This window comes from Lissotriton vulgaris, chromosome 1_2 (assembly GCF_964263255.1).
Source record: "Lissotriton vulgaris chromosome 1_2, aLisVul1.2, whole genome shotgun sequence".
NCBI lineage: Eukaryota > Metazoa > Chordata > Amphibia > Caudata > Salamandridae > Lissotriton > Lissotriton vulgaris.
The window spans coordinates 312,436,979-312,462,867 of NC_141686.1; the positions used below are offsets into that span (position 1 = coordinate 312,436,979).

The window sequence follows — 25,889 nt, forward strand, 5'->3', positions numbered from 1 at the left end:
GAACAGACTAATTTGCATACAGCCAGGTTCTGAAACTGGGATGGTGCAGTGAGCTAAAAAACGGTGTTGGATCTAGCCCTGATCTCTTGACTGGGTGAGAGCTTTCTGCTTAATTCAGAGACTCTGTCCCTCACCACCCCTTGTTGTAAATATTTTTGTCCACCCTAAGCGTGGAAGGGTATTCTCAGATGTGAGACCCTTGCTCATTGCACCATCAGGATTCAAGCAAACCGGGCCGAAGACGGCTGTAATGCCAGAAACCGGTCCCCGGGAGCTTGTTTCCTTCCCAGTGTAAGAATTGGCTTTTGTAGTTTGGTTTGCCCTGTTCCCATCATGCACTGGGACAGGAACAGACTAATTTGCATACAGCCAGGTTCTGAAACTGGGATGGTGCAGTGAGCTAAAAAACGGTGTTGGATCTAGCCCTGATCTCTTGACTGGGTGAGAGCTTTCTGCTTAATTCAGAGACTCTGTCCCTCACCACCCCTTGTTGTAAATATTTTTGTCCACCCTAAGCGTGGAAGGGTATTCTCAGATGTGAGACCCTTGCTCCTTGCACCATCAGGATTCAAGCAAACCGGGCCGAAGACGGCTGTAATGCCAGAAACCGGTCCCCGGGAGCTTGTTTCCTTCCCAGTGTAAGAATTGGCTTTTGTAGTTTGGTTTGCCCTGTTCCCATCATGCACTGGGACAGGAACAGACTAATTTGCATACAGCCAGGTTCTGAAACTGGGATGGTGCAGTGAGCTAAAAAACGGTGTTGGATCTAGCCCTGATCTCTTGACTGGGTGAGAGCTTTCTGCTTAATTCAGAGACTCTGTCCCTCACCACCCCTTGTTGTAAATATTTTTGTCCACCCTAAGCGTGGAAGGGTATTCTCAGATGTGAGACCCTTGCTCATTGCACCATCAGGATTCAAGCAAACCGGGCCGAAGATGGCTGTAATGCCAGAAACCGGTCCCCGGGAGCTTGTTTCCTTCCCAGTGTAAGAATTGGCTTTTGTAGTTTGGTTTGCCCTGTTCCCATCATGCACTGGGACAGGAACAGACTAATTTGCATACAGCCGGGTTCTGAAACTGGGATGGTGCAGTGAGCTAAAAAACGGTGTTGGATCTAGCCCTGATCTCTTGACTGGGTGAGAGCTTTCTGCTTAATTCAGAGACTCTGTCCCTCACCACCCCTTGTTGTAAATATTTTTGTCCACCCTAAGCGTGGAAGGGTATTCTCAGATGTGAGACCCTTGCTCATTGCACCATCAGGATTCAAGCAAACCGGGCCGAAGACGGCTGTAATGCCAGAAACCGGTCCCCGGGAGCTTGTTTCCTTCCCAGTGTAAGAATTGGCTTTTGTAGTTTGGTTTGCCCTGTTCCCATCATGCACTGGGACAGGAACAGACTAATTTGCATACAGCCAGGTTCTGAAACTGGGATGGTGCAGTGAGCTAAAAAACGGTGTTGGATCTAGCCCTGATCTCTTGACTGGGTGAGAGCTTTCTGCTTAATTCAGAGACTCTGTCCCTCACCACCCCTTGTTGTAAATATTTTTGTCCACCCTAAGCGTGGAAGGGTATTCTCAGATGTGAGACCCTTGCTCATTGCACCATCAGGATTCAAGCAAACCGGGCCGAAGACGGCTGTAATGCCAGAAACCGGTCCCCGGGAGCTTGTTTCCTTCCCAGTGTAAGAATTGGCTTTTGTAGTTTGGTTTGCCCTGTTCCCATCATGCACTGGGACAGGAACAGACTAATTTGCATACATACAAACAACAAGAGAGAAAGGGAGAGTCGCGAACACTCTTAGTCCCCAAAATATAATATGTATCAACAACAGAAGAGTGTTCTTGTTCTGGTTAAGGTGGAAGGAAGCACAGAGCACAAGAAAACAACAAAAGCCCAATAGGTTTGTTAGGAAAGCCCTCACTCACCGACCTGGTCGGTGACTTGCTTCATCATCGGGCCCCACCGGGTGTGACCGAATGCCACCCCGGTGTGCTGCGACGCCAGAATTACTGCGGAGCTGGTTTGGTGATGGGAGGGCTATGTGAAAAAAAATTTACGTGAATAGTGTCAAGTGGTGAGATTAAAATTGGCCTTGTATGTGTCAAAAATTTAATTTTAATCAAAGACCATCAAGGGCAAGGTTAAAAAATGTGTTGGTGAGTAGGGCCAACTAAATGGATGGTCCTACTCCCACTAGCATTAAGTGAACAAGTGAATGGTCAACATGGACATGTTTCAGCCGGTGTGGTATCATTAACCTGGCATTCGTCAGGACCTATGGTGTAAAACCTCGGTGGTATGGGCACTCTAAGGCCCACCCAACCAGAGGACTTGAAAGTTAAAAAGTCTGTGAAGTGCAAAAAAACGGGGGGCGGGCTTCACCACCCGAAGGTAGGACGCACACACCTCCAGCCTCTAAATTTTAGAGACCAAAAATAAAAAGCACCTGTGGGGGTTAAAAGACAGACAGACAACACAAGACAAACAAACAATTAGAATGTTTTGTCGATTGATTTGACTGATTTCAGTTTATTGCTTGTGCTCATAGTGCCAGGGTGCGCAACTCATGCATAATAGCAGAGGTGTGTGGCTCTGCCAGTGGCTAAGGCTACACGATAAGTCATATTGTTAATGTAGTGGCACTGTCAAGGTAGATTGCCAATTTTGCAGAATCTAACTGTGTCGGTGCACAGGGGAGGGTTTTGATAAGTGAAAAGGGAGGCGAGATGGCAGTGAGAATAATCACGCAACTTTCTATCACTCATCGATCAATGGGCCAAATGGCCAGTGGCCAGTCAGCAATGAAGCAGTCAAAGAGGTGAGAAAAAGGAAGGTTCTCACTTCACCAGGGTAGAAAATCCACCCCATAGACCGCGGGAGGGAGGGGACGGCGCATTTGGCACATCCTACAAAGCAAAACAGAGGGAGGAAAAGGGACACACAGCCTGGTCAACACGCAGTAAATAGTACTTAGCTTTGTTTGATCTCTCAAATGTAATTTGCATACAGCCAGGTTCTGAAACTGGGATGGTGCAGTGAGCTAAAAAACGGTGTTGGATCTAGCCCTGATCTCTTGACTGGGTGAGAGCTTTCTGCTTAATTCAGAGACTCTGTCCCTCACCACCCCTTGTTGTAAATATTTTTGAGCATGTCAGTTGACCAGCACTTCAGAAGTACCTGCCTCCATCATCACGGAAGAGCCACCACCAGCACCATGGACCTGGATCAGCCTGGATTTTGGGAGTTTTCCAGACGGGAGAGTAACGGTGGTATTAGTGGATAGCTACACCAAATACCCAGTAGTAGAAGTTGCACCGTCCACCAGTTTTGCAAATATCCAGCCGATCCTCAGCAAAATATTTGCGATGTTTGGTATCCCCCAGGTGATGAAAACAGACAACGGGCCCTCGTTCCAGGGTCACAAATTCAAGGAATTCATGCAAGGACTAGGAATAAAACACCGGCGAATCACCCCCCAATGGCCCCAAGCAAATGGGGGGCCAAGGCGGAAAGATTTATGAGGACTGTCAATAAAACCCTAAGGATTGCGCTAGTAGAAGGAGTGGACCCAGAGACAGCGTTGTAACTTTTCCTGAGAGAGTACAGGAGCACCCCTCACAGCACCACTCAGAGGTCTCCCTGGTCATTGATGTTTGCAGGACCCAGGCGTGACCTACTGCCAACGGCGGAACATTGGAAGCCTGCACCGTATTCACCGGCTGCCACCCAAGAAAGGAGAAGAAAAACGAACGAGAAGGCAAGCTGCAAGAGACGGGCACAAGACCGAGTGTTAGTACCGGGAGATGAAGTGCTGGTGAGAACACGCAGGCCTGGAGGTAAATTCAGAACACCATATGAAGTCGAACCATGGACAATCAAGACAACCAAAGGTACGGCCGTGACGGCGCAAAGGAATGGTGAAGAAATCACCAGGAATGTGTCATGGTTTAAACGCCTATAACCCAGAAGGGAGACCCATGAAGCAGGCGACGGGCCCGTCGCTGAAACTGCTAGCCAATCCGACAATGGTCAGGAGCCCGGTGAGAATGACGTCAGTACCAACACCTACTCGTCTCCACAGAGAAGAGAACCTGAACCAGTGCTCACCAGGGGGCGAAGTACCCACAACCTTCGGCCAAATCCCAGACCCAATCGGATGCTGGCGGACTTTGCATGTGAACTTAAGAAAACTGTAACTAAGACAAGAAAAACAAATACTAAGTTGGGAAGGGATGTAGCAGGCTAGTGTTTCACGGGTCTCGGCTGAGACCCGGAAACACTATCGCACAATGTATCATCTTCTGGCCAGGCGTGGCCAGAAGCCTATAAATAAATGAACCGGGGTCGCTCGTGGTTTCCGGTTCGACACTGTAACCAAGGTGTGCGTGTCCGTCATTATATATTGTAATTGGCTTACCGGAGTGCCCCCAGTGTATGTCCCAGCTCCCCTACAATGACCAGCTCAAAGAGATCCATGCCCAGCTTCAGGGATGTTGCAACGCTGTGTGGACAACTGCATATGAGCCTGGACGACATCATAATCCTAGCAAGGTTCCATGATCTATCCACCGCAGGGGCCACGGACGTCAGACAAGAACATAGTCGCCAAGATAGAGCGAGTAGGCGCAGTAAGAGCAAAGGAGAGAGGGAATTCCCCAAGAGGATGGCTATTCCAGCCGCAGAAGAACAAGCGCAGATACTGTGAGCAGGAAGAACATCCAATCAACGGATGTCCCGCACAAAGCCAAGCATGCTCTCACTGCAGAATCCCCAACCACTTCTCCTCAGTTCGCCGAAAGAAAACCTAAGGCAGAGTCCCCCAAGACACCTAGCCAGTGAGGAAAGTTGTACGGCATTTGTCAAACACTAACCTCACACACACTGGTGAATCGAAGATCACCCATAAATTGACTTTCCGGGTAGAAGACTCTTCACCTGAAGAGGACGGAGAGAAGAAAATGTTCCTTATATCATTTACATGAGAGCTGAACAGGCGCTGGAGGCCGCAACCCACGTGCACAATCGAAAGAAAAAGCAGTCATCGACACCGGGGCGTCTGTAAATGTTATGGGGATATATCAATACAACCACCACCAAGCATTGCTGCTGAGTGGCAGCAGGGACCTGTACACTTAGGTTTAAAGTGTGCATGTCCCTTTGGAAGGGCCAGCCAGACATGTGCATTTTAAACTTCTATAATCTAGCTTGTGTTAGACAACTGGACTAGAGAAAGCACAGACCTCCAACGCTCGTGAGTGAGCTGAGAGAGGCCTCTCCCTCCAATCCTGATGTTTCTCTCATGATGCATAGCAGCATGAGAACAGCGCCAGGATTGGGTTGTGCAGTTTCCTGGGTCTGGAGCTTTGAGGAGAGCTTTCAGGAGTCACAGAGCTGCAGGCACAGACTTCTCTCTTTGAGCCCATGAGCTTGTGGTGGGCCTTATCAGGGCACAGGCCAGGGTGGTGGAGGGCACAAGGTAGTCACCAGGGCAAGAGGGCAGTCACAATCAACAGTCATACACTCCACATTGGCCCACTCAGGTTCCTGCTTCCTTCCCTTATCGGCCGAGCCTTCATCGTGGTCGACCAGTGAGAGAAGAAGGCAGGGATCTTGGGCAGAGCACAATGGCTGACTTTTTGGGGCGAGATATTTCATCGCCACAAGTGCTGGTAAGATCTTCGGCTTAGATAATACACCTGGCCCTCATTCCCGCCTTTAGACACACAAACTACACTTGTGAGTGGGGGAAAAACTTTGATGCACCCCATCTTGCATGCATTATGCTTTGGTGTAGGGCCACCTGCCCTCAGTAGGGTCAAGGTAGCAGTCCAACCCACTTCTTCCTCCTGCCTCCTCAGTTAGGGCACTGCGCGTAACACCCTCCCACAAAAGCCGCCACTTATTGTAAGAAGGAATGGGGCAGGAGAGAGAGAGATAAAAGCTTAAATATTTTTGGCCTAGGTAGTCATAGGTTTGCATTGCTCATATATTAACCTTATTAAGTACAATTTACTAAGGTTTTTGCATTTCTAAGGTGAACTTGGTAGGGTGAGGAATTCATTAGTAATCCAAAATTCAACAGAGGCATTCACAAAATAAAGATAGGTGGATCCATGCAGTTACAATGGTGGGAAATCTACCAGTGGATTGGATATTTTGTCATGATTGAATTAAGTGTTAGAGGTAAGAGACAGGGTTCTCTGGGAGGAGTGGATGGGGTCAAAATGTAATGAGCACCCACAAGTGTTTTGTGGGTTTTTACAAACCCATTGATACTAGTACTGAGTATGGACAAAGCCTTGGGGCCGATTCACAGAACTAATTTAAGACAAAATCCTAAACTTACTACTTTAGGTATTCACAGAAGGTAGGATTTTGTCTTAAGTTTGTCTTAAGATACACTTAAGACAGACTTAAGACAGACTTAAGACAAACGTAAGACAGACTTAAGACAAACTTAAGACAGACTTAAGACAGACTTAAGACAAAATCCTAACTTAAGTCTGTCTTAAGTCTGTCTTAAGTTTGTCTTAAGTCTGTCTTAAGTCTGTCTTAAGTCTGTCTTAAGTTTCTCTTAAGACAAATTTAAGACAAAATCCTAACTTCTGTGAATACCAAAAGTAGTAAGTTTAGGATTTTGTCTTAAGTTCGTTCTGTCAATCGGGCCCCCAGTCTCAACCGGGAGAATATTTTCCATGTGGAGAAGAGCAAATGAGAAATATGTTTCTGCAGGACTTATTTATAAAGCTTTATCAGCTGGTAGGAATTCAGCACAAAGATCTTTTGGGAAAAGGAGAACATGTGGATCCCTATGAATGTCATAACTTTCCAGGTTCAGAGTTATTCCCTGCAAAGTGAGCTATCTACTCCACATTTAGAAGGACAATATATAAGAGTAGGTTTCTGACTTTTGGCCTCAGACCTTTCTTATTTGAGCTCACAAACTTCAGCTGGAAGAAAGTCTGGCCAATGTTAGCGGGCTGGTTGATGGTGAAGGAACGAGGCAGAGACGTGACTCCAGAAAATACAAGAACTTATCCAGTTCACCGAAGGAGATACACAGATCTATGCCCGTTCGAGAAGAGTTTTATAAACTTTTAAGATATACAGCAAAGTGTTTAAAGATTTGGAAAATAGAGAAGAAGCTCCATATCGGGGAACCCCATACATGTGAAAAGGATCAACTATTCCCCAGAACTGAAGACGTGATCCGAGAGTCTTAAAAACACCCATTTGGATGCTTTGCCCTTCACTTAAGGGAGAGGGTGTTAAGCACTATTTACCGAAGCCGGTGACCCCAAATACAGAAGTCCTGAAGAAGGTGCTACAGTATCATTTGTTCCGCACCGAAACGCGTCGACGCATTTTTTCATACATAGAATCCAACCAGGGTCCAGTGAGCAACTGATATACATGTATTAATGTTACTGTTGTTATCACTCTTGTAAGAACTAAAGACCATTGGATCCAGAGATCAGCAGTGGCAAAAATATCAATAGGCCACAGTGAATATAGGGGGTTGTTTTCAAATATGTTTTCCAAAATTTTCTTCCATGTGTAATTTGCGATTTGATGAAATATGTGTCTATAGCATTTATGTGTTTATGATTCTCTTGCTTTCAATTTTAAGTCGAATTTGGTTATACATGTAATGAATTGTTATAATTAATTGTTTTATTCTATTCCTTTCAAAGAATTTTTCTTTGAAATTTTAATCTGTGTTTTTGTGCCAAACATTTTTTATGTATATGTTTTTATTAAAATTAGACTGTGAATGTTCCAATTCTGGTGTGGAAATTAATATTTAATTAATACAGTGTACTGAACTAGTGTCTCTTGTTTGAGTCTGAGTGCTTATATAGATGGGCATGAAAGTAGAACAAGACCTTATGTGAGTGTGCACCCAGGGATTCCTTATTGCAGAGATCTTCAAACTGTGGGGCGCGCCCCCCTAGGGGGGCCCGACACCATCTTTGGGGGGGCGCAAACTCCTCTCTAATTTCACAACTACTCTCTAATTTCACCTTTGTTCTCTGTGGTAAGTCGAGGGAGGAGGGAGGGGAAATCGGCGAGGCACGAAGTGCCTATTCTTTTATTATGTTTACCCTCCCAGGAGGGGGTTAATTCATTCAGCTTCAGCAAGGAGGCAGGAAGTCTCCTCTACTAAACCGAAAACTGCCTTTCGAGGACATTTAATTTAGGAAAAGAGGTCTGTGATGGTTTCTGATGATATTCACAGAAGCCATGGTGACGTGGGAGGCGCTGCTTTAGGTGACTGAGCCCAAATGCAAATTATGGTTCGTGAAAAAATGGGAACAGCGCCAATTGCAAAGAGGAAGCATTTAACGTTGACACGGATTCCGGCCCCCCTTTGAAATTAAGTGAATCCATACCAAGAGCACAACATTGTAAAGAACAAAATCATCCAGAAATTGGGCAAAGTCACAACATTCAGACCATGAAACAGGACATATTGTTGCAGCCTCATTTTGACACATTTATAGCAATTGATTTGTGGCGCTTGCCAATGGTCCCTTAACCCACATTCCTGATTGTCTGTCCCCAGAGGTGAAATACAGAAGCCTCATTAACATACAAATGGTCTTTTAAAGACCTGTGAAGTGCTTGGGTGCAGGTGTGTGTGTGTGTGTGTGCCCTGAAGCTGTATCAGCCCGGGCACAGACAGGCAGGATGAGATGAAGAGGGTGATAGAGGGAGGTAGAGGGAGGAAGACAGAGGGAAGAAGGAACAAGCATTTGCAATGCAATAGGTCTCGCATTAGCAAAGTTTGAAGTTGTTGGTATTTTAAATGGCATTGTTTTTTATCTATTTGCTTTTAAAAGCGTCCGTGGTGCATTATTCATTATAATTTTATGTAACACTATGTTCTAACGTTGCATTAGGGGCGAATTAACACATTACGTGCTGCTTGACTCCCACACAATAGGAGCATCAGCTGAGAGGCCACTATTTGAATGGGCACAATAACGAAGCTGTATTTAACAACCTTGAGGACACCTCTATTTGGATGGTTGCGGCTAAGTACTGTAACAATTCCCGCATCTCCATGATAGTCATTTTCCTGACAGTGGGAGGACGGTGCGCAGCCGGCCCTGATAGGGTTCAAACTCACACTCTGCAGCCTGCGAGGACGTTTCTCCAGCAGATGTGTGAACCCGCTCAGTTACCTCCTACCACCATCATGCACTCTGGCAGAAGTTACGAGGGGTCAGCTGGGCTATAGCGCACATGAATCATGATGACCTTGAGGCGCTTTCAGGCAAAGTCCCATCTTAAAAGAGTGAGACATGCTAAAGCAAGTCAAGGGTCCATGATAGTGCTACAAGGTGTACATCTGACTGTTGAGGCAAGCTAGTCCAGATGCATTAGGGGCGAATTTACACATTCCGTGCTGCTTGACTCCCGCAGAATAGGAGCATCAGCTGAGAGGCCACCATTTGAATGGGCACAATAACAAAGCTGTATTTAACTGCCTTGAGGACACCTCTATTTGGAGGGTTGCAGCTAAGTACTGTAACAATTCCCACATCTCAATGATAGATGTACTTTTTAGTGTACTTTTGATAAATATACAAATATATTTTTAAAAACGTTAAGGAAGCTAACAAGAATGCGTTCTTAAATTATAATATTAAAAGTACCTTACCTTATATTTACGTACTAAATATAGCAAGGCTTTCAGCTTTCCAATTCACCGAAGTGTCTCCGTTGGAAAAATGTTTGCAAATGCTTGCTTGTGTGTGCTTAAGTAGAGGAGCGGGAAAGGGAGGCAGACAGAGGGAGAGCGAGGGAGGTAAAGGGAGGGAGCGGGATGGAGGGAAATGGAGGCATCAGAGGGAGAGCGAGGGGGGGAGGGAAAGGGAGGGAGAGGGAGGGAAAGGGAGGGAGAGGGAGGGAGAGAAAGGGAGGCAGACAGAGGGAGAGCGAGGGAGGGAGGGAAAGGAAGGAGGGAAAGGAAGGCAGACAGAGGGAGAGCGAGGGAGGGAAGGAAAGGAGGGAGGGAATGGGAGGCAGACAGAGTGAGAGCGAGGGAGGTGGGAAAGGGGGTGGGAGAGGGAGGCAGACAGAGGGAGAGCGAGGGAGGGAGGGAAAGGGAGACCGAGAGAGGGAGACAGAGAAAGGGAGACAGAAAGAGGGCGACAAAGAGAGGGAGAGGGAGGGAGACAGAGGGAGACAAAGAGAGAGAGGGAGGGAAACAGAGGGAGAGGGAGGGAAACAGGGAAACAGGCAGTGGGAGACAAAGAGAAGGAGAGGGAGGGAGACAGAGAAAGGGAGACAGACAGAGGGAGACAAGGAGAGGGGGGAGACAGAGAAAGGGAGAGGGAGACAGAGAAAGGGAGAGAGAGGGAGACAGAGGGTGACAGAGGGAGGGAGGGGGAGGGCGACAGAGTGAGGAGGGCGACAGAGTGAGGAGGGTAGGAGAGAGAGGGAGACAGAGAGGGATAGGGAAGAAGAGAGAGGGAGACAGAGAGAGAGGGAGACAGAGAGAGAGGGAGACACAGACAGAGAGAGAGAGAGAGAGAGAGACAGAGAGAGAGGGGGAGTGAGACAGTCAGAGTGAGTGAGACAGGGAGGGAGTGAGAGGGAGTGAGACAGTCTGAGTGAGACAGAGGGAGAGAGGGAGAGAGATGGGGAGAGAGAGAGAGTGAGAGCGAGATGTGTGTACGCCTGGTCTGGTGGCTCAGTGGACGAAGGCGTCTGCTGCAGGGACCTCTGTTCAACCTCAGTTTTTTTTGTTTTCTCTAGCCCCGCCCCGTCCCCCACTTACCCTGCCCCCATCGGTGCTGCCCTCGGACACAAACCACACTGTAAATTTGGCCCCCGAGAGAAAGTTTGTGACTGCCCATGGTTTAACACGTTTGAAACCCCACTCTGCCCTCAATAACATTCTGAGTTACTTCAAGTGTCTTGGAATGCACCTTGCATTCAGACAACTCGCTTCTCATTCTCAAAAATCCATCCACAGATTGAGCGTCTGTGACGAAAAACGGGCACAGCCGTAACATTTATGTTGGTGGTGTTATCAATCAATGTCATGTGCAAAACAAAGCATCCTAGTAAAAACTATTTACGCACATTTTATCTAGGAAAATGGTGGTTTAAGCTATGTAATAATCTGTCATTTCAGCACCCCCATTCACAAACCTGCACTTAACTAAACACTCTTATTATGTTGGACATTATATGCTGGATATGGCCCCGGGTTTGGCGCGGCGGTAAATTATGTAGTGTACCAGATTCCAGAAATTTCTGTCAGGTTTTGGGGGGGCCCAACAGCTGAAAAAAGTGAGCTGGGGGGGCTCAACCTTCAAAAGTTTGAAGACCTCTGCCTTATTGACTTGTTAGCGGGCTGCCCATATTCTGCAGGCTGCCTTACATTATTACACGCAGTCTCCTTTGTGCCTGCCATATGCCATTGTCATCCTCTCTTGTTCTATTTAAAGGTAATATCTGATTGCATTTTTCAATCATTCATTTTTCAGAAATTCTCATGTCTCCCCCCTCTGTCCTATTCTTTTGTGTCTTTCAGTGATGTCCGTCGTGTCTGGTGATGTCGAGACCCCTTCAGGTCTGTATGTCTTGATATCTTCAGAATGTGGGTACCAACTAGGATATGGAATATATTTGTGGAGTGGAAAGCCAGTAAAATGTGCCCTGTGCTGGCAAGAACAATGGCCCCTTTGGCTGTTGTTGGGGTATTAAAATACAGCCATTATCATGCTACAAGGGACCCGTCTAGGCTCTGGGCCCTGGTGCTGCTCCACCTGTTGCACTAATGGTAGCTACGCCTCTGTGCACAGTTGTACAAAAAATACAGAAAACATAATGCCAGATGTACAAAGCTTTTTTGAGGTCGCAATTGGCTCATTTCGCTGATTCAGGCAGTTTACGACTGCAAAAATGCTTTTTACAATGTACAAAAGGCAAATTGCGATTTGGTAACTTATTACCAAATCTCACTTAAATTGATATTTGTATAGCGCACTACTCACCTGCAAGGGTCTCAAGGCGCTTGTACGAATACCACTGTGGAACCCATCCTGGCTTTCCCTGTGAGGCGTCCACTCCTGGGCACCCCCAAGGTGGAGGCCAGGCATCCTTGGCGTTGTGGGGGCCGTTGTGGAGATTATGCAAGGTATTGCCCAGAGTTGCAGAGTGGGACTCCATGATTGGAATAGGCACTGAGGCGAGAATTATCAGGTCCATGGAATTTTTGAGCCCAAGACCCGCCGAGGTGGGGAATTGAACCCTGGTCCCAAGCTAGACCTTTGCATCAGGGTCTGCCGCTCTAACCATTGAGCCACACTTCTCCACTTAGGATTTCCGATTCAGTTTTTGGAAAAAGCGTGTCTATGGCACCCCTTCCACATACCACTCTGCAGTTGTAAGTATTAATAATTTACAATCAAATTCCATTTGCAAAACAATTATATTTTACAGACTCCTTGAAGGAGTAGGTGTCCCAAAATAACCCCTTCCCCTTTGTGAATGTCAAAAGTATATATTTTGAGAGTAGGCAGTGGCCCAACTCTTAAAAAATTAAACTTAAAACTTTTGTTAAGGAAAACAGGCCCTATTTTTTTTTAAAAACATTGCTTTATTTAAAAGCAATCACAGACTCAGTGGTCTGCTGACCCACACAGGCCACCATCCCTGGGACGGCTGTCATTCCTAATGGTCAGAAATTGAGACTCACCTCATTAACATTAATGCAACCCACTAGGAATTGGTAATAAAAAAAATTACATACATTAGGAATAACGATTTCCTAATTGTGATTCAGAGATAATCACAACTAGGACATCACTGTTCCTAATGTCATTCATCTGGCCAAAGGTGCTGGACAAGGGTGGGAGCCCTGGATTTTGATTCAGGATCTTACCCACTGAGGATGGGTAGTCGTGGTAGTAAATCCTATGGTGTGAAGATGAGGTGCGGTCTGAAGAACACGGTCTTCGTCTTCTTTCTGAATTAAATGAGGAATGGAGTAGTTATAACGGGTTGTTTTTCTAGCTCTCGTGAGCAGAGATGAAGACATACTGCTTTCAGTAAGGAGGAAAACCACTGCCTGGAAAAATATTTTAAGGATAAAGCACAAAAACAGCATTGTCACATCCCCCAGAGGGCAACAAATACTAAGGATGCTGATGACCTGAGACCAATATATCAGGTTTATTATAACAGTTCTCGAGGTACAAAAAGCAACAATTACTATACTTTTAATAAATATTACATGATATGCAATGTACAATCAAAGAGACCCAGGCGCAATACACATACACAAAAACCACTCGTACTCTCAACCAGATTCATGCTCATTCGTTCAAGCATACACAAAATTCACACGTGGTCCACCTCATCACAAGCCATTAGTCTCCTCCAGTAGATCTTTAATACTGTAGTACATAGGATAGTCCACAAATTGCTGTATAGTCCATATGTGATATCATGCAATCACCCTTACACTATATTAATCCATTTGGTGAGAGAAATTTTTTCCCAAGGCTTCATGTGAACCTCAGAAGAGGCCACGACTAAGTATTGTTAGAGGAGACATGCAGACCAGAGAACCTCAGCGCCGACTCACGTTTCGGTGAACGATCCTGCATGTGGGTCACACCTTCTTCAGGGCGCAGACGAAATGGGATGCAGAGTGAAATAAGGGTGCCTGGGAAACCCGAGATAAAATCAGTTCAGTCAAAAATGACTGAATATCCAGGGACGTCCCGATGAGGTATCAGATAAAGAAGGTCCCAGGGTGAGATAAATAGGCAGCGAGCCGGCCGGACTTCCGCTAAGTAGTGGGAATCAGAAGAGGAAGGCCACCAGTGCACGGACGATCCAAGGGGGAGGGAGATGATCAACCATGCAGCCAGAAACGTTTTGCAGTTTGCCCTGAAGAAGTCGGTGATTTTCCCCACCTTAATGCGAAACACGTGGTGGCTAGAATCCATACCTATGTTGAACTGTGTCATATGAAAATAAAGAACAGAAGAAGGATTCTATGGCAACTACCAATGTGGATTGTTCTGATTATTTTGGACATGTATTGCTCAGGATATTAACTCTCTCCGTTCCTAAAGTGATTTCAAATAACCTTTCTGACTTGTATATAGAGCAACACTGAACCCTACCTAACTTTAGTTCCTCTAGTCTCAGCCATTTCATCTGTCCTCTGAGATGAAGTCACCAGGATTCCTTAAATCAGTCTTAAGTGATGCCCATAACTTGCCACTCCTTGCAAATCATGTTTTTGATAAACTGTGGACCCCGGTCGCCTCCCTCTAAAATGCTGGCGCCGCCAAATGTGGTAAAACGATGCCTGCAACAGGTCAGCCCTTGAGAAAGGTTCCCTCCTGTATGACATGGCTAATGAAACCTCACTTGCCTGGTTTTTAGGAATCCAAGGTTTTAATGGGTCTGATAACAATAGAAGTGTGCAGTGCAACTTTACCACCTCCTTAAATACATCTACCTTCGGCACCCCTCTCAAATCTGCCAACAAGCAATGAGGTTATGGAGTGTGTGCTATAAGAACAAATAAACATAAACAGACTCAGTGAGAATTGCATCTTGGTTGAGGCAGGCTAACCCTCACTTTCACCTTCCAGATGTGCGTCTGTCCAGCAATGGCTCCAGATGTGCCGGCAGGCTGGAGCTTCTCCTGAACGGGAGCTGGAGTTCGGTCTGTGAACGTTCCTGGACCCGGAGTCAAGCCGCGGTTGTCTGTAGGCAGCTGCACTGCGGTCCTGTCCAGGGTCTACTCTACGGACCTCAAGCCTTGAGGGAATTGGATCCTAGCACGAAGATCTGGAGTGGTCGGTTCATCTGTCAAGGAAGTGAATCCAACCTCAAGGACTGCGTTCCATCTGACGGGGGAGTCTACAACTGCACCCAAGAGGAAGACATCTTCCTGGCCTGTGGAGGTGAGTACTGGGCTTGAGGGACTACAGCAGTCTGTTCAAGAGCTTGGCTTATAGTTCACTGAATTATGTGGTGGGTTCTGTTAGGATGTTTATTATACAATGGGGTAACAATCATGACGTTCTTGATACTGAAAGGACGGGAGCATGTAAGCGTCTGTTTGTTCCTTTCTCATAAGATGGAGGCTGCTATCTCTAGCGGGCTGCGGTCCCTGATCCATATGGAGTAGGTCTGCAAATTAATATACATGAATGCACACACCTCTGTCTCCTGAATATTCTTGAGAGTAGCTGGTCGTGCATCTTTGGCGATAATCAACTTAAACACTCACCATGCAGATGTACACATTGTCCGCATATCTGTGCACAACTTACAGTGCATGTAATCTTTGAGAAGTCAACGCTGACCTTAGAAACAGGCGGTGCTTGATAGGGTACTACTGTGAGATGGTAATTACTTTACAAACAAATGGTTCTGTTGGGTAAGATAAATTGCTTTGGAAAATGCTAATATATGCAAATGATTCCATGGAGATCAATTAATTGCTGGCCTATTAATTACTTGTGTATATAATTGTATCTATTCATTTTCACTGTACATACATTTCAGCACTTTAGCACTTTTTTCACCAATTTTCACTGAACTGTATCTATGTTTGATGGTCGCACTTTGTATTAATTGTTTGTTACTGAATGAAGTAATTCAGCATGAACGTAATTGATTTTTAAACATAAATACCTATGAATTCAATACCTGACTACACAATTTATTTATTTCTGCTTGAGCATTGATTTCTCATTTGCATGTGTGTATCAGGGAGTTCTGATTTATGTTTCATTTGCATATATTAGCATTTTCCAAAGCAATTTATCTTACCCAACAGAACCATTTGTTTGTTTAACCACTAATACCCAGGTTCCGAGGGAGACAGGGTTACCCCTTTTCTTTAAGAGGTAATTACTTTACAACAAGGTTTTTCACAGAGAGATTAAAAATGGCTAGCAACAGCTGATGTATGACACTGTTTCTGGCAGTTATGTGCAGGTTTTTATCTGTGATGAGATGTACTAACCACTATCACCCCATCTCTTGTTCAGGTACCCCTCCCTCATGGGGTTTTACTTGCTAGTCCCCCTCTGTGGCACCAACCACGGGCAGAAGATCAGAACACAATGCTTTAAAGCAGAGGGCCATTGTAAGAAATTGCAATATTAGTTGAGAAGGGTGTCAAGTAATAAACACAACCCTCTATCAGGGAGACCCACTAAAGTCACAAAAATCACTTTGAAAAAATACCATTTATCAATAAATTGGATTTGAGCTAACCTTTAATAAGTTTTTTAATTATATTTCTACCTTGCAACAGTAAAAATAGCTATTGGGATTTTTCCACTGTAAAGACATGTGAACCAGTACACTTTTACATGTTGTACTTTTAAATACCATGCACCGTGCCTTATGTGCAAGACGGCCTACTTAGGGGTGACCTATTAATATTGATAGGGAAGGTTTTGACCTGCCTAAAGGGGTTATTTTGAGAGTTCGAATTTGCAGCTCTAAACCGCAACAGCCAGGCTTACACATGTTAGGCCTGCAGTCATGTTGGCAGTGTCACAGCAGTGGGCACTGCATGCCACTAGTGAGATTTAGCTTACAGGCCTTGGGTACACATTGTACCATATACTAAGGACGTATATGTATTTCAATATAGCAATAAGGGGTATGCCAATTCCATTATGTCAAATGGAGAGCACAAGCACTTTATCGCTGATTAGAAGGGGTAAAGCGTGCAAAGTTCTACAATAAGCAAAAACAGTCAAGGCAAAAATCTGGGGGTACGCCGCTCAAAAGCTCGTCATTTCCAATTGCCACAGACATTGACAACAGACTTCAACTACACAACTACACTGTCATTAAAGACAGAGGGCCACAGACACTGACAATATATACGATGTTAGAAAGGCGATCTTAGGGGGGAGGCAGAGGCTATCTGGCCGACCACCCCGAGACCCACCTCTCCTTATGGAACTGGCCGAGCGCTGTCGAGAGGCCTCCTGGCGAGGTTCCTCTCCTAGGATCGTACAGGCGAGCAATCACACCACTACAGAAGGACACCACACAAGGATAGATTCTTAACGTCTTTATCGGTAATCAAGGCAGGTTATCTCAGCAAGATATATACAAGAGGATCGAGGGATCCTTAAAGTCTCGGAAGTTGTGGGAAGGGGGTAGCGGGACAGTCTCGGTACCAGCCTGGTACAGGGATACCTTGCACTCAGCTCTCAATCCTCGAGCTGGGGGGTTCCTCAGGGTCGGGCCAGCAGGGCTCCGAAGATGGTTCAGCAAAGTCGGGCCGCGGCATCGCCAGCAGGGCTCTGAAGATGGTTTCAGCGAGGTCGGGCCGTGGCAGCGCCAGCAGGGCTCCGAAGATGGTTTCAGCGATGTCGGGCCGCGGCAGCGCCAGCAGGGCTCGGAAGATGGTTTCAGCAAGGTCGGGCTGCGGCAGCGCCAGCAGGGCTCCGAAGATGGTTTCAGGGTTCCGTAGTGAGTTCGTCTCAGGGTCAGCCGTGATTCAACCTGCAGGGCTCTCGACTCCAGGATACAACTCCCGACCCATTCCAGAGCTGCCCCAGATATAGGTCTGGAGTCCTTTGAAGTGCGGACCCTCGCACCTGGGGGTCAGAGGGGCTGGGATGAGAGTGTCCAGACACCCAGCAGGAGGGTGGAGCCAGCGCCCAGGGAGGCCAGAGGGCGATCGAAACCAGGCGTCCGGGGACGGCTGGAGGGCCATCGAAACTCCCCTCCTCCTTGATGTGTCAAGTGGCCGTTCTACCACCTGGTCGGATCTTGGTTCCTCGATGTCGGGGCTTCACTGGGGCTGCGGCCGAGGTCGGGCCGAGGCCACGGGGCCCGGACGTGGAAGGCCCAAGATGGAGTCGGGCCCTGAGAGGGTGGCCCGGGATAGGGGTCGGACCAGCAGTGTGGGGCGAGTAGGGGTTGCCATGTTCTGGAGGGGGAGAGCCGGGGGTTGCCATGAGTGGTGGCCCTCGTGAAGGTTGGCGGGGGTAGCCCCAGGCCGGAGGACATGGGTCGATGTCGCCCAGGGCCCGCCATGCGGGAGGAGTGGGACCACGCCACGAGGCCGGGTCCAACACACGTCCCCCCCAGCTGAAGGCAGGGAGAGTCACCCATCTTCTTGGGGGTTCTCCTCACCGAGGCGGAAGAAGCGGGACAGGCCATCAGCGTTGGCGTAGTCGCTGCCGGGGCGATGCTCCACGGTGAAGTCCATCCCTTGTAGGGAGATGGACCAATGTATCAACTTCAGGTTCTCCCCTCGCATCTGCATCAACCACCGCAGGGGGCGGTGGTCAGTTTGCACCCGGAAATGGGTGCCGAAGAGATAGGGTCGGAGCTTCTTGAGGGCCCACACCACGGCGAATGCCTCTCGTTCAATCGTGCTCCAGCGTTGTTCTCGGGCCAGCAGACGTCGGCTGATGAAGGCCACCGGCTGATCGACTCCGTCGGCGTTGATTTGGGACAGGACTGCCCCGACACCGTGCTCGGAGGCATCCGTTTGGACCACGAATTCTCGGCTGTAGTCGGGGGCTTGGAGCATGGGGGCGGTACACATCGCGGTCTTTAGGGTCTCAAAGGCGGCCTGATACTCGGGGGTCCAGTGAACCTTCTGTGGTTGTTTCTTTGAAGTGAGTTCTGTGAGGGGCCCAACAATGCTGCCATAATTCTTCACAAAGCGCCGGTAATACCCGGTGAGCCCCAGGAAGGCTAGGACCGCTGTCTGGGTGACCGGGGGCTCCCAGGCCAAGATGGCGTCGATCTAGGGTTGGAGGGGGGCCACTTGGCCGCTCCCCACTTGGTGTCCCAGATAGGTCACGGAACCTTGGCCGATCTGGCATTTGCTTGCTTTTATGGTCAATCCGGCCCGGCGGAGGGCCGCCAAGACCTCCCTGAGGTGCTGGAGGTGTTCGGTCCATTGGAGGCTGTACACCGCGATATCGTCCAGGTATGCGGCGCTGAACTCTTCTAGCCCCGCCAACACCTTATTCACCAGTCTCTGGAAAGTTGCGGGGACGTTTTTCATTCCGAAGGGCATCACCCTGAAGTGGTAGTGACCATCGGGGTTTGAGAAAGCGGAGCGCTCTTGGGCGCCTGGAGTGAGTCCGATTTGCCAGTAGCCGGAGGTTAGGTCGAAGGTGCTCAGGTAGCGGGCCGCCCCCAATCGGTCAATCAGTTCATCAGCCCGGGGAATGGGGTGGGCGTCGGTCCGGGTGACGCCATTCAACCCCCGGTAGTCTACACAAACCTTAGTTCGGGAGAGGCGCCAGGGACGGCGCCTTTGGGGACCAGGACGACAGGGCTGGCCCACGGACTGTCAGAGGGTTCGACCACCCCCAGAGCTAGCATCTTAGAGACCTCCGCTTGAATGCAGGTCCGAACTCGCTCGGGAACTCGGTAGGCCCGGTGTCGTACAGGCGGGCTGTCCCCGGTGTCGACATCGTGGACGCACCACCGGGTGACTCCGGGGGTGAGGGAAAACAAGTCTGCAAATTGTCCCAACAGCTCTTGGCAGTCTCGGCGTTGTTCGGGGGTCAGGGCGGAGGAGCCGTCTTTCTCAGAGGCGCTCAGGAGGTCCGGTAGGGGCTCGGAGTCGTCTTCGGCCCCGCTGTCAGTGGCCATCAGGAGGCTAAGTTCCATCCGGACAAAGTGAGGTTTGAGCCTGTTGGCGTGGAGGACCCGGAGGGGGTTCCTGGGGGATTCCATGCCCACGAGGTATGTGACAGGGCTCTTGCGCTCCACCACTTTGAAGGGCCCAGTCCACTTGTCTTGGAGGGCACATGGTTCGACCGGGGACATGACCCAGACCTGTTGGCCCGGCTCGAACTCAATGGAAGAGGCATTTTGATCATACCAGCGTTTCATCTCTTCTTGGCTGGCCTTGAGGTTGCTTTTGGCAAGTTCCCGGAACCGCCGAGTCTGGTTGCGGAGGGTCAGGAGGTACCGGTATACCTCTGGGGGAATATCTTGGGCGGCAACCTCCCAGCCTTCTTTGACCAGGCTTAGGGGACCCCGGATGGGGTGCCCGTACAATAGTTCGAAGGGACTGAACCCCAGGGACTTCTGAGGGACCTCCCGATAGGCGAAGAGGAGGCAGGGCAGAAGCACCTCCCACTGGCGTCGTAAGGGCTCTTCCAGGCCCATGTTCATCCCCTTGAGGGTTCGATTGAAGCGCTCTACCAGCCCGTTCCCTTGGGGGTGGTAGGGGGTCGTAAATTTGTATGTGACCCCGCATTGTTGCCACAGGGACTTCATGTAGCGGGAAATGAAGTTCGTACCCCGGTCACTGACGACTTCTCGGGGGAAGCCCACCCGGGAGAAGATCCCCATTAGCGCTCGGCCCACCACGGGAGCCGTCACGGTCCGGAGAGGGATGGCTTCGGGATAACGGGTGGCATGGTCCACCAGGACAAGGATGAAACGGTGACCTTGAGATGTTCGGGGCTCCAGAGGTCCCACGATGTCGATCCCCACCCGCTCGATGGGGGTGTTGACGACGGGGAAGGGTTGCAGGGGGACCTTGTGCTTTCCGCCGCTCTCCCCGCTGGCTTGGCAGGTGGGGCACGTCCGGCAGTGATTGCTTACATCATTCCTAATCTTGAGCCAGTAGAAATGGGTCACCAGGCGGCTGTATGTCTTGTCCTGCCCCAGGTGCCCGGCGAGGGGCACATCGTGTGCCAGATTCAGGAGGAAGTCTCTGAACCGGAGGGGGACCACCAGCACCCGTCTGGCCCCCAGCTCGGCAATCTTTTGTTCACTTTAGAGGAGATCATTGTCCCAATAGACCCAGTGGGACCCCGAGGGGTCTCCGGTGGTTGGAGCGGCGGCTTGCTGGCGGATCCCCTCGAGGGAGGGACATGTTTTTTGTTCTTGCCGGAACTGCTCTCGTGTGGGGCCACCTTCTTGGCGCCATTGGGCCAGTTCCGGAAGGTCGCTGAGCGGGGCTTTCTTCACGGTCGGGCCCCAGGGGGCCGGGCTCAGGGTCGGAGTCTTCGGAGACGGTGGGTGGCGGAGGCTCGGGCCACTCGGGGTCTTCGGTTGGGGCGGTGGCCCGGGCGGGCATGGATCGGGTGGTCGCACAGACCCACTCAGGAAGGCCTAGCATCCCCAGATGCTCTCTCCGCTCGACGTCGGCCCAGGGGGAACTTTCCAGGTCGTTCCTGAGGAGGCAGTCTACGGGGGCATCGTCCCGGACAGTTACTTTTCAGCATGCCCGCCACCCCCCACCCACTCAAAGGGGATTCGGGTCATCTGGCACAGGCTCTCTGAATTGTCTGCTGACCGCACGGGGCATAGTACATTGGGCAGGATCTGGTCAGGGGTCACCAGGTGGCAACGGATGGCCGTCACACTGGCTCCCGTGTCGTGGAGGGCTTCGGCCCGGCGTCCATTAATGGTGACCCACTGGCTGTACTTCTGAGTGTTGGCCGGGATTCGGGCCCGGGGGACCATGTCTCTTTCGCCCAGACATACCAGGGACATGGCGGCGGGCTCCCGCTCGGTCTGGTCTTGGTCATAGTCCTCTTCTTCGCCCCTCTCCTCTCCCAGGGAGGCGGCGGCGATCTGGCGGTTTGGCGGACCGGTGGTGCTGGCTCGCTGGTTCATGGGGCAGTTGGGGTCATTGGCATGGTGCCTGGGTCGCTAGCATTTGTGGCAGATAACGTTTGAGCGGGGCCCCGGCCGTGCTGGGGGGCCGCTCTTCTGGCCAGGGAGGGCGAAGTGTTGGTCGGGGGAGGCCCCGCGGGGGGCGTCCCTGTTCCGGTTCTGGCCTCCGCCGCCGCCTTGCGGACGGTGGGGCCCTTGGGTAGCTCGCCCGTGGTCTCCCATCGAGTTCCGGGGGACCCGGGTGCTCTCCCATCGGTCGGCCTCGATGGCGAGTTTACGTGGCTCGGTTAGTTTGCTGTCGACGAGATGCTGTCTGAGTTCGACAAAACAGTTGTTGGAGAGGTGCTCCCATACAATGAGGTTGAACAACTGCTCGTAGGTGGTGACTTGGCTGCCTTTGATCCACCCTCTAAGGCTCTACTATAGAAGTTCACATACTCCACCCATGTAGTACCGGGGATTCTCTTACAGTCTCGGAATCGCTGCCGGTACATCTCGGGGGTGAGCCCATAGCGAGTAAGGAGGGCGGCTTTCATGTGTTCGTACGAGGTCATCTCGGCGTCTGGGAGCTGTAGCAGGACGTCTCTCCCCTCGTTGACGAACTTTCCCCATAAGCCGGCACCCCAGTCTTTTTGCGGCACCCGGTGCGAGGTCATGGCTACCTCGTAGTCCTTAAACCATTGTTGGATGTTGTCGTTTTTATAGTATTCTCTGACGACATCTTTGGGGATGTGGACCTTTGTGTCCCCAGGAGGAGGTGGGCTCTGATTCCTGGATGCGCTGGCCTCCCCGTTTTTAGCCTTAATCTCGAGTTCTTTTAAGCCACGCTTGTGCTCGTACGCGAGCTTCTTCTCCTCTAAGTCCCTCTGTCTTTGTTTCTCCTCTAAGTCTCCTTGCAGCCGTAGTTGCTCAAGGGCTTTTTTTTCTCGGCCAGCTGTAGTTCTCCATCCAGACGGAGTCGGGCCAGCTCCAGTTCGTGGAGCCGGCTCTTTTCTCGCTCTCGGGCGTCTTCGTGGGAAAAGCCCGTGTTTACATTGCTATTTCTTTCCTCTGCTGTGATGGTTTCCGGGCGCGTATCTGGGATCGTGTCATCTGCGTTCTGGGGTGGCGTCGCTCCTGTCTCTACCCATGTTTGCAGGGCCTGCTTGAGATCGTCCTTGGTGCTTAGTCCAGTGGTAGCGATGCCCAGGTCCTTGCAGAATTGTTTCAATTCTTTGTGGTTATAGTCTTCCAATCGTTCCTTCTGAAACTTCGTGGTCGGTCTGGTCTCCTTGGTAGTCATGGTCGTAGTGTGTTTCTGTCAGCAGTGGTTGAGTCACTCTCTGTACGATTTGCGTTGGCTCGGATCCCAACGCTGCCACCAATGTTAGAAAGGCGATCTTAGGGGGGAGGCAGAGGCTATCTGGCCGACCACCCCGAGACCCACCTCTCCTTATGGAACTGGCCGAGCGTTGTCGAGAGGCCTCCTGGCGAGGTTCCTCTCCTAGGATCGTACAGGTGAGCAATCACACCACTACAGAAGGACACCACACAAGGATAGATTCTTAACGTCTTTATCGGCAATCAAGGCAGGTTATCTCAGCAAGATATATACAAGAGGATCGAGGGATCCTTAAAGTCTCGGAAGTTGTGGGAAGGGGGTAGCGGGACAGTCTCGGTACCAGCCTGGTACAGGGATACCCTGCGCTCAGCTCTCAATCCTCGAGCTGGGGGGTCCCTTGGGGTCGGGCCGCGGCAGCGCCAGCAGGGCTCCGAAGATGGTTCAGCGAAGTCGGGCCGCGGCAGCGCCAGCAAGGCTCCGAGGATAGTTCAGCGTGGTTGAGCCGTGGCAGTGCCAGCAGGGCTCCGAAGATGGTTTCAGCGAGGTCGGGCTGCGGCAGCGCCAGCAGGGCTCCGGAGGTGGTTTCAGCGAGGTCGGGCCGCGGCAGCGCCAGCAGGGCTCTGAAGATGGTTTCAGCGAGGTCGGGCCGTGGCAGCACCAGCAGGGCTCTGAAGATGGTTTCAGGGTTCCGTAGTGAGTTCGTCTCAGGGTCAGCCGCGATTCAACATGCAGGGCTCTCGACTCCAGGATACAACTCCCGACCCATTCCAGAGCTGCCCCAGCTATAGGTCTTGAGTCCTTTGAAGTCCGGACCCTCGCACCTGGGGGTCAGAGGGGCTCGGATGAGAGTGTCCAGACACCCAGCAGGAGGGTGGAGCCAGCGCCCAGGGAGGCCGGAGGGCGATCGAAACCAGGCGTCCGGGCACAGCTGGAGGGCCATCGAAACTCCCCTCCTCCTTGATGTGTCAAGTGGCCGTTCTACCACCTGGTCGGATCTTGGTGCCTTGATGTCGGGGCTTCGCTGGGGCTGCGGCCGAGGTCGGGCCGAAGCCACGAGGCCCGGACGTGGAAGGCCCAAGATGGAGTCGGGCCCTGAGAGGGTGGCCCGGGATAGGGGTCGGACCAGCAGCGTGGGGCGAGAAGGGGTCGCCATGTTCTGGAGGGGGAGAGCCGGGGGTCGCCATGAATGGTGGCCCTCGTGAAGGTTGGCGGGGGTAGTCCCAGGCCGGAGGACAGGGGTCGATGTCGCCCAGGGCCCGCCATGCGGGAGGAGTGGGACCACGCCACGAGGCCGGGTCCAACACACGACAACTACACTGGCGCTGAAAACAGAGGGCCTTTGGAGTGGCGTACCAATGTTTCAGCATTTATGCCGTATGTGACGGAAATCTCTTGTCCACTCAATCACTCTTGTTTCAGGAAGGCAGTCTTTTGTGTTAAACCAATGCCTTCTAACTTGGAAGTTAAAACATAGCATCACAATGACCCTTCAAGTTCCCGAGAAATCCTCAGATTATTCCACTGAGGAAAGTAAGGGGGGGGTGTGTGCGTGTGCGTGTGTGTGTGTGTGGGTGCACACGTGTGTGTGTGTGCATTTGCGTGTTTGTGAGAGAAAAGTCATTTTTCACCTGATGAAAGGATGGATATTTGGATATTGGCAGGAGATCTAACTTCCAATAATTGCTTCTGATGTTGCTATCATTGCAGAATCTGATCCGAGCACTGTTTCGCCAGCAACTTTCAGGCCGACAACAGCCCCAGAGCCCACAGGTACGGTGTGCCATGTGTTTGCATTGTGTGATCCGTCCACTATCTTGCACACTTTCCCATTATTCCTTCATTCCACTTGCACCCATAGTTTGTTTCTTATTTACAGCTGTTGATCACAATATGTGCTGTGTGTCCTGATTGCTTTTAGTTTGTGTATTCATGTAACATCTACTAGTGTCTTACTATAGCATTAGTAGAATTGTATGAGAAATATTGTATGATAATTCCCATGAGTTTTTTCGCCCTCCATCACTAATCACTGGGACAATTTCTTACAATGCTCTGAGAATCACTATAAACAAGCACTGGCGTTGCCAATAGGTTTCGCATTTGGAAAGTTGGAGCTATTGGTTTTGTAAATGACATTTTATATTTATATATCGTTATTGGCATTGTCAATAACAATATATAAATATAAAATGTCATTTACAAAACCAATAGCTCCAACTTTCCAAATGCGAAACCTATTGGCAACGCCAGTGCTTGTTCTTTGATGGTGCTGTCTACTACAGCAAGCCACAGTGATTTGACCTACGGAGGCATTTTCTCTGGGTACCAAGGTAGTCAGCCGTTATTGGACAGTTAGTGTGGTGGACGTGGTCATTAAATACTAATTTCAACTACTGCGTTTCACAAATAACAAGTTAACTTACTTTGAAAACTTACCTCTCCAAAGGCAGTATGACTGCGGCAGGGAATACTTATTCTAGTAGGCAACAATACATTTGAACCTAAGATCCAGTACGACAGTCCACACACCATGAATTGCAATGTCCAATTAGAGGTATACCTTTTAAAATAAGAAGGGAATAAAGACCAACACAAACCATTAAGTTCAAGCACTTTCAGGGTGAAAGATACAACTCAAATTTTATAAAGTGTGGGCGATACACACTACACTTAAAAGAGTAAGAGGGGATCTATGAACAATGCTACACTTAGAGATTTTTTTTATTGGAGCTGCAATTAAGTTATAAATTCTCTATTATCCAAGTTTCTACACGGTCCTTAGTTCAATTAGAAACAGTTTAAAGGTTTGAAGTGGGTGTGAAACAACTGGTTTAAAAGCCAACGTTCCAGGGTCCAGTTACTAGGGCCACTAAGCTCTGGTAGATGGAGTGTGAGGTGATGTCCACAAAAGGGTTACTGAAGTTGCCCTGTTGAGTCTGACAGATT

At 49.7% G+C, this 25,889-nt stretch overlaps 1 protein-coding gene across 1 annotated transcript in view; it reads left to right on the forward strand.

The window, feature by feature from the left end:
- The window catches only part of CD5 (CD5 molecule), a 154,400-nt gene that overhangs the window by 37,780 nt on the left and 90,731 nt on the right, over positions 1-25,889 (forward strand). The window contains exons 2-4 of the mRNA XM_086953776.1: positions 11,550-11,588; positions 14,632-14,946; positions 24,651-24,713. Coding sequence (XP_086809902.1) covers positions 11,550-11,588; positions 14,632-14,946; positions 24,651-24,713 — 417 coding nt within the window. The remainder of the gene's footprint in view (positions 1-11,549; positions 11,589-14,631; positions 14,947-24,650; positions 24,714-25,889) is intronic.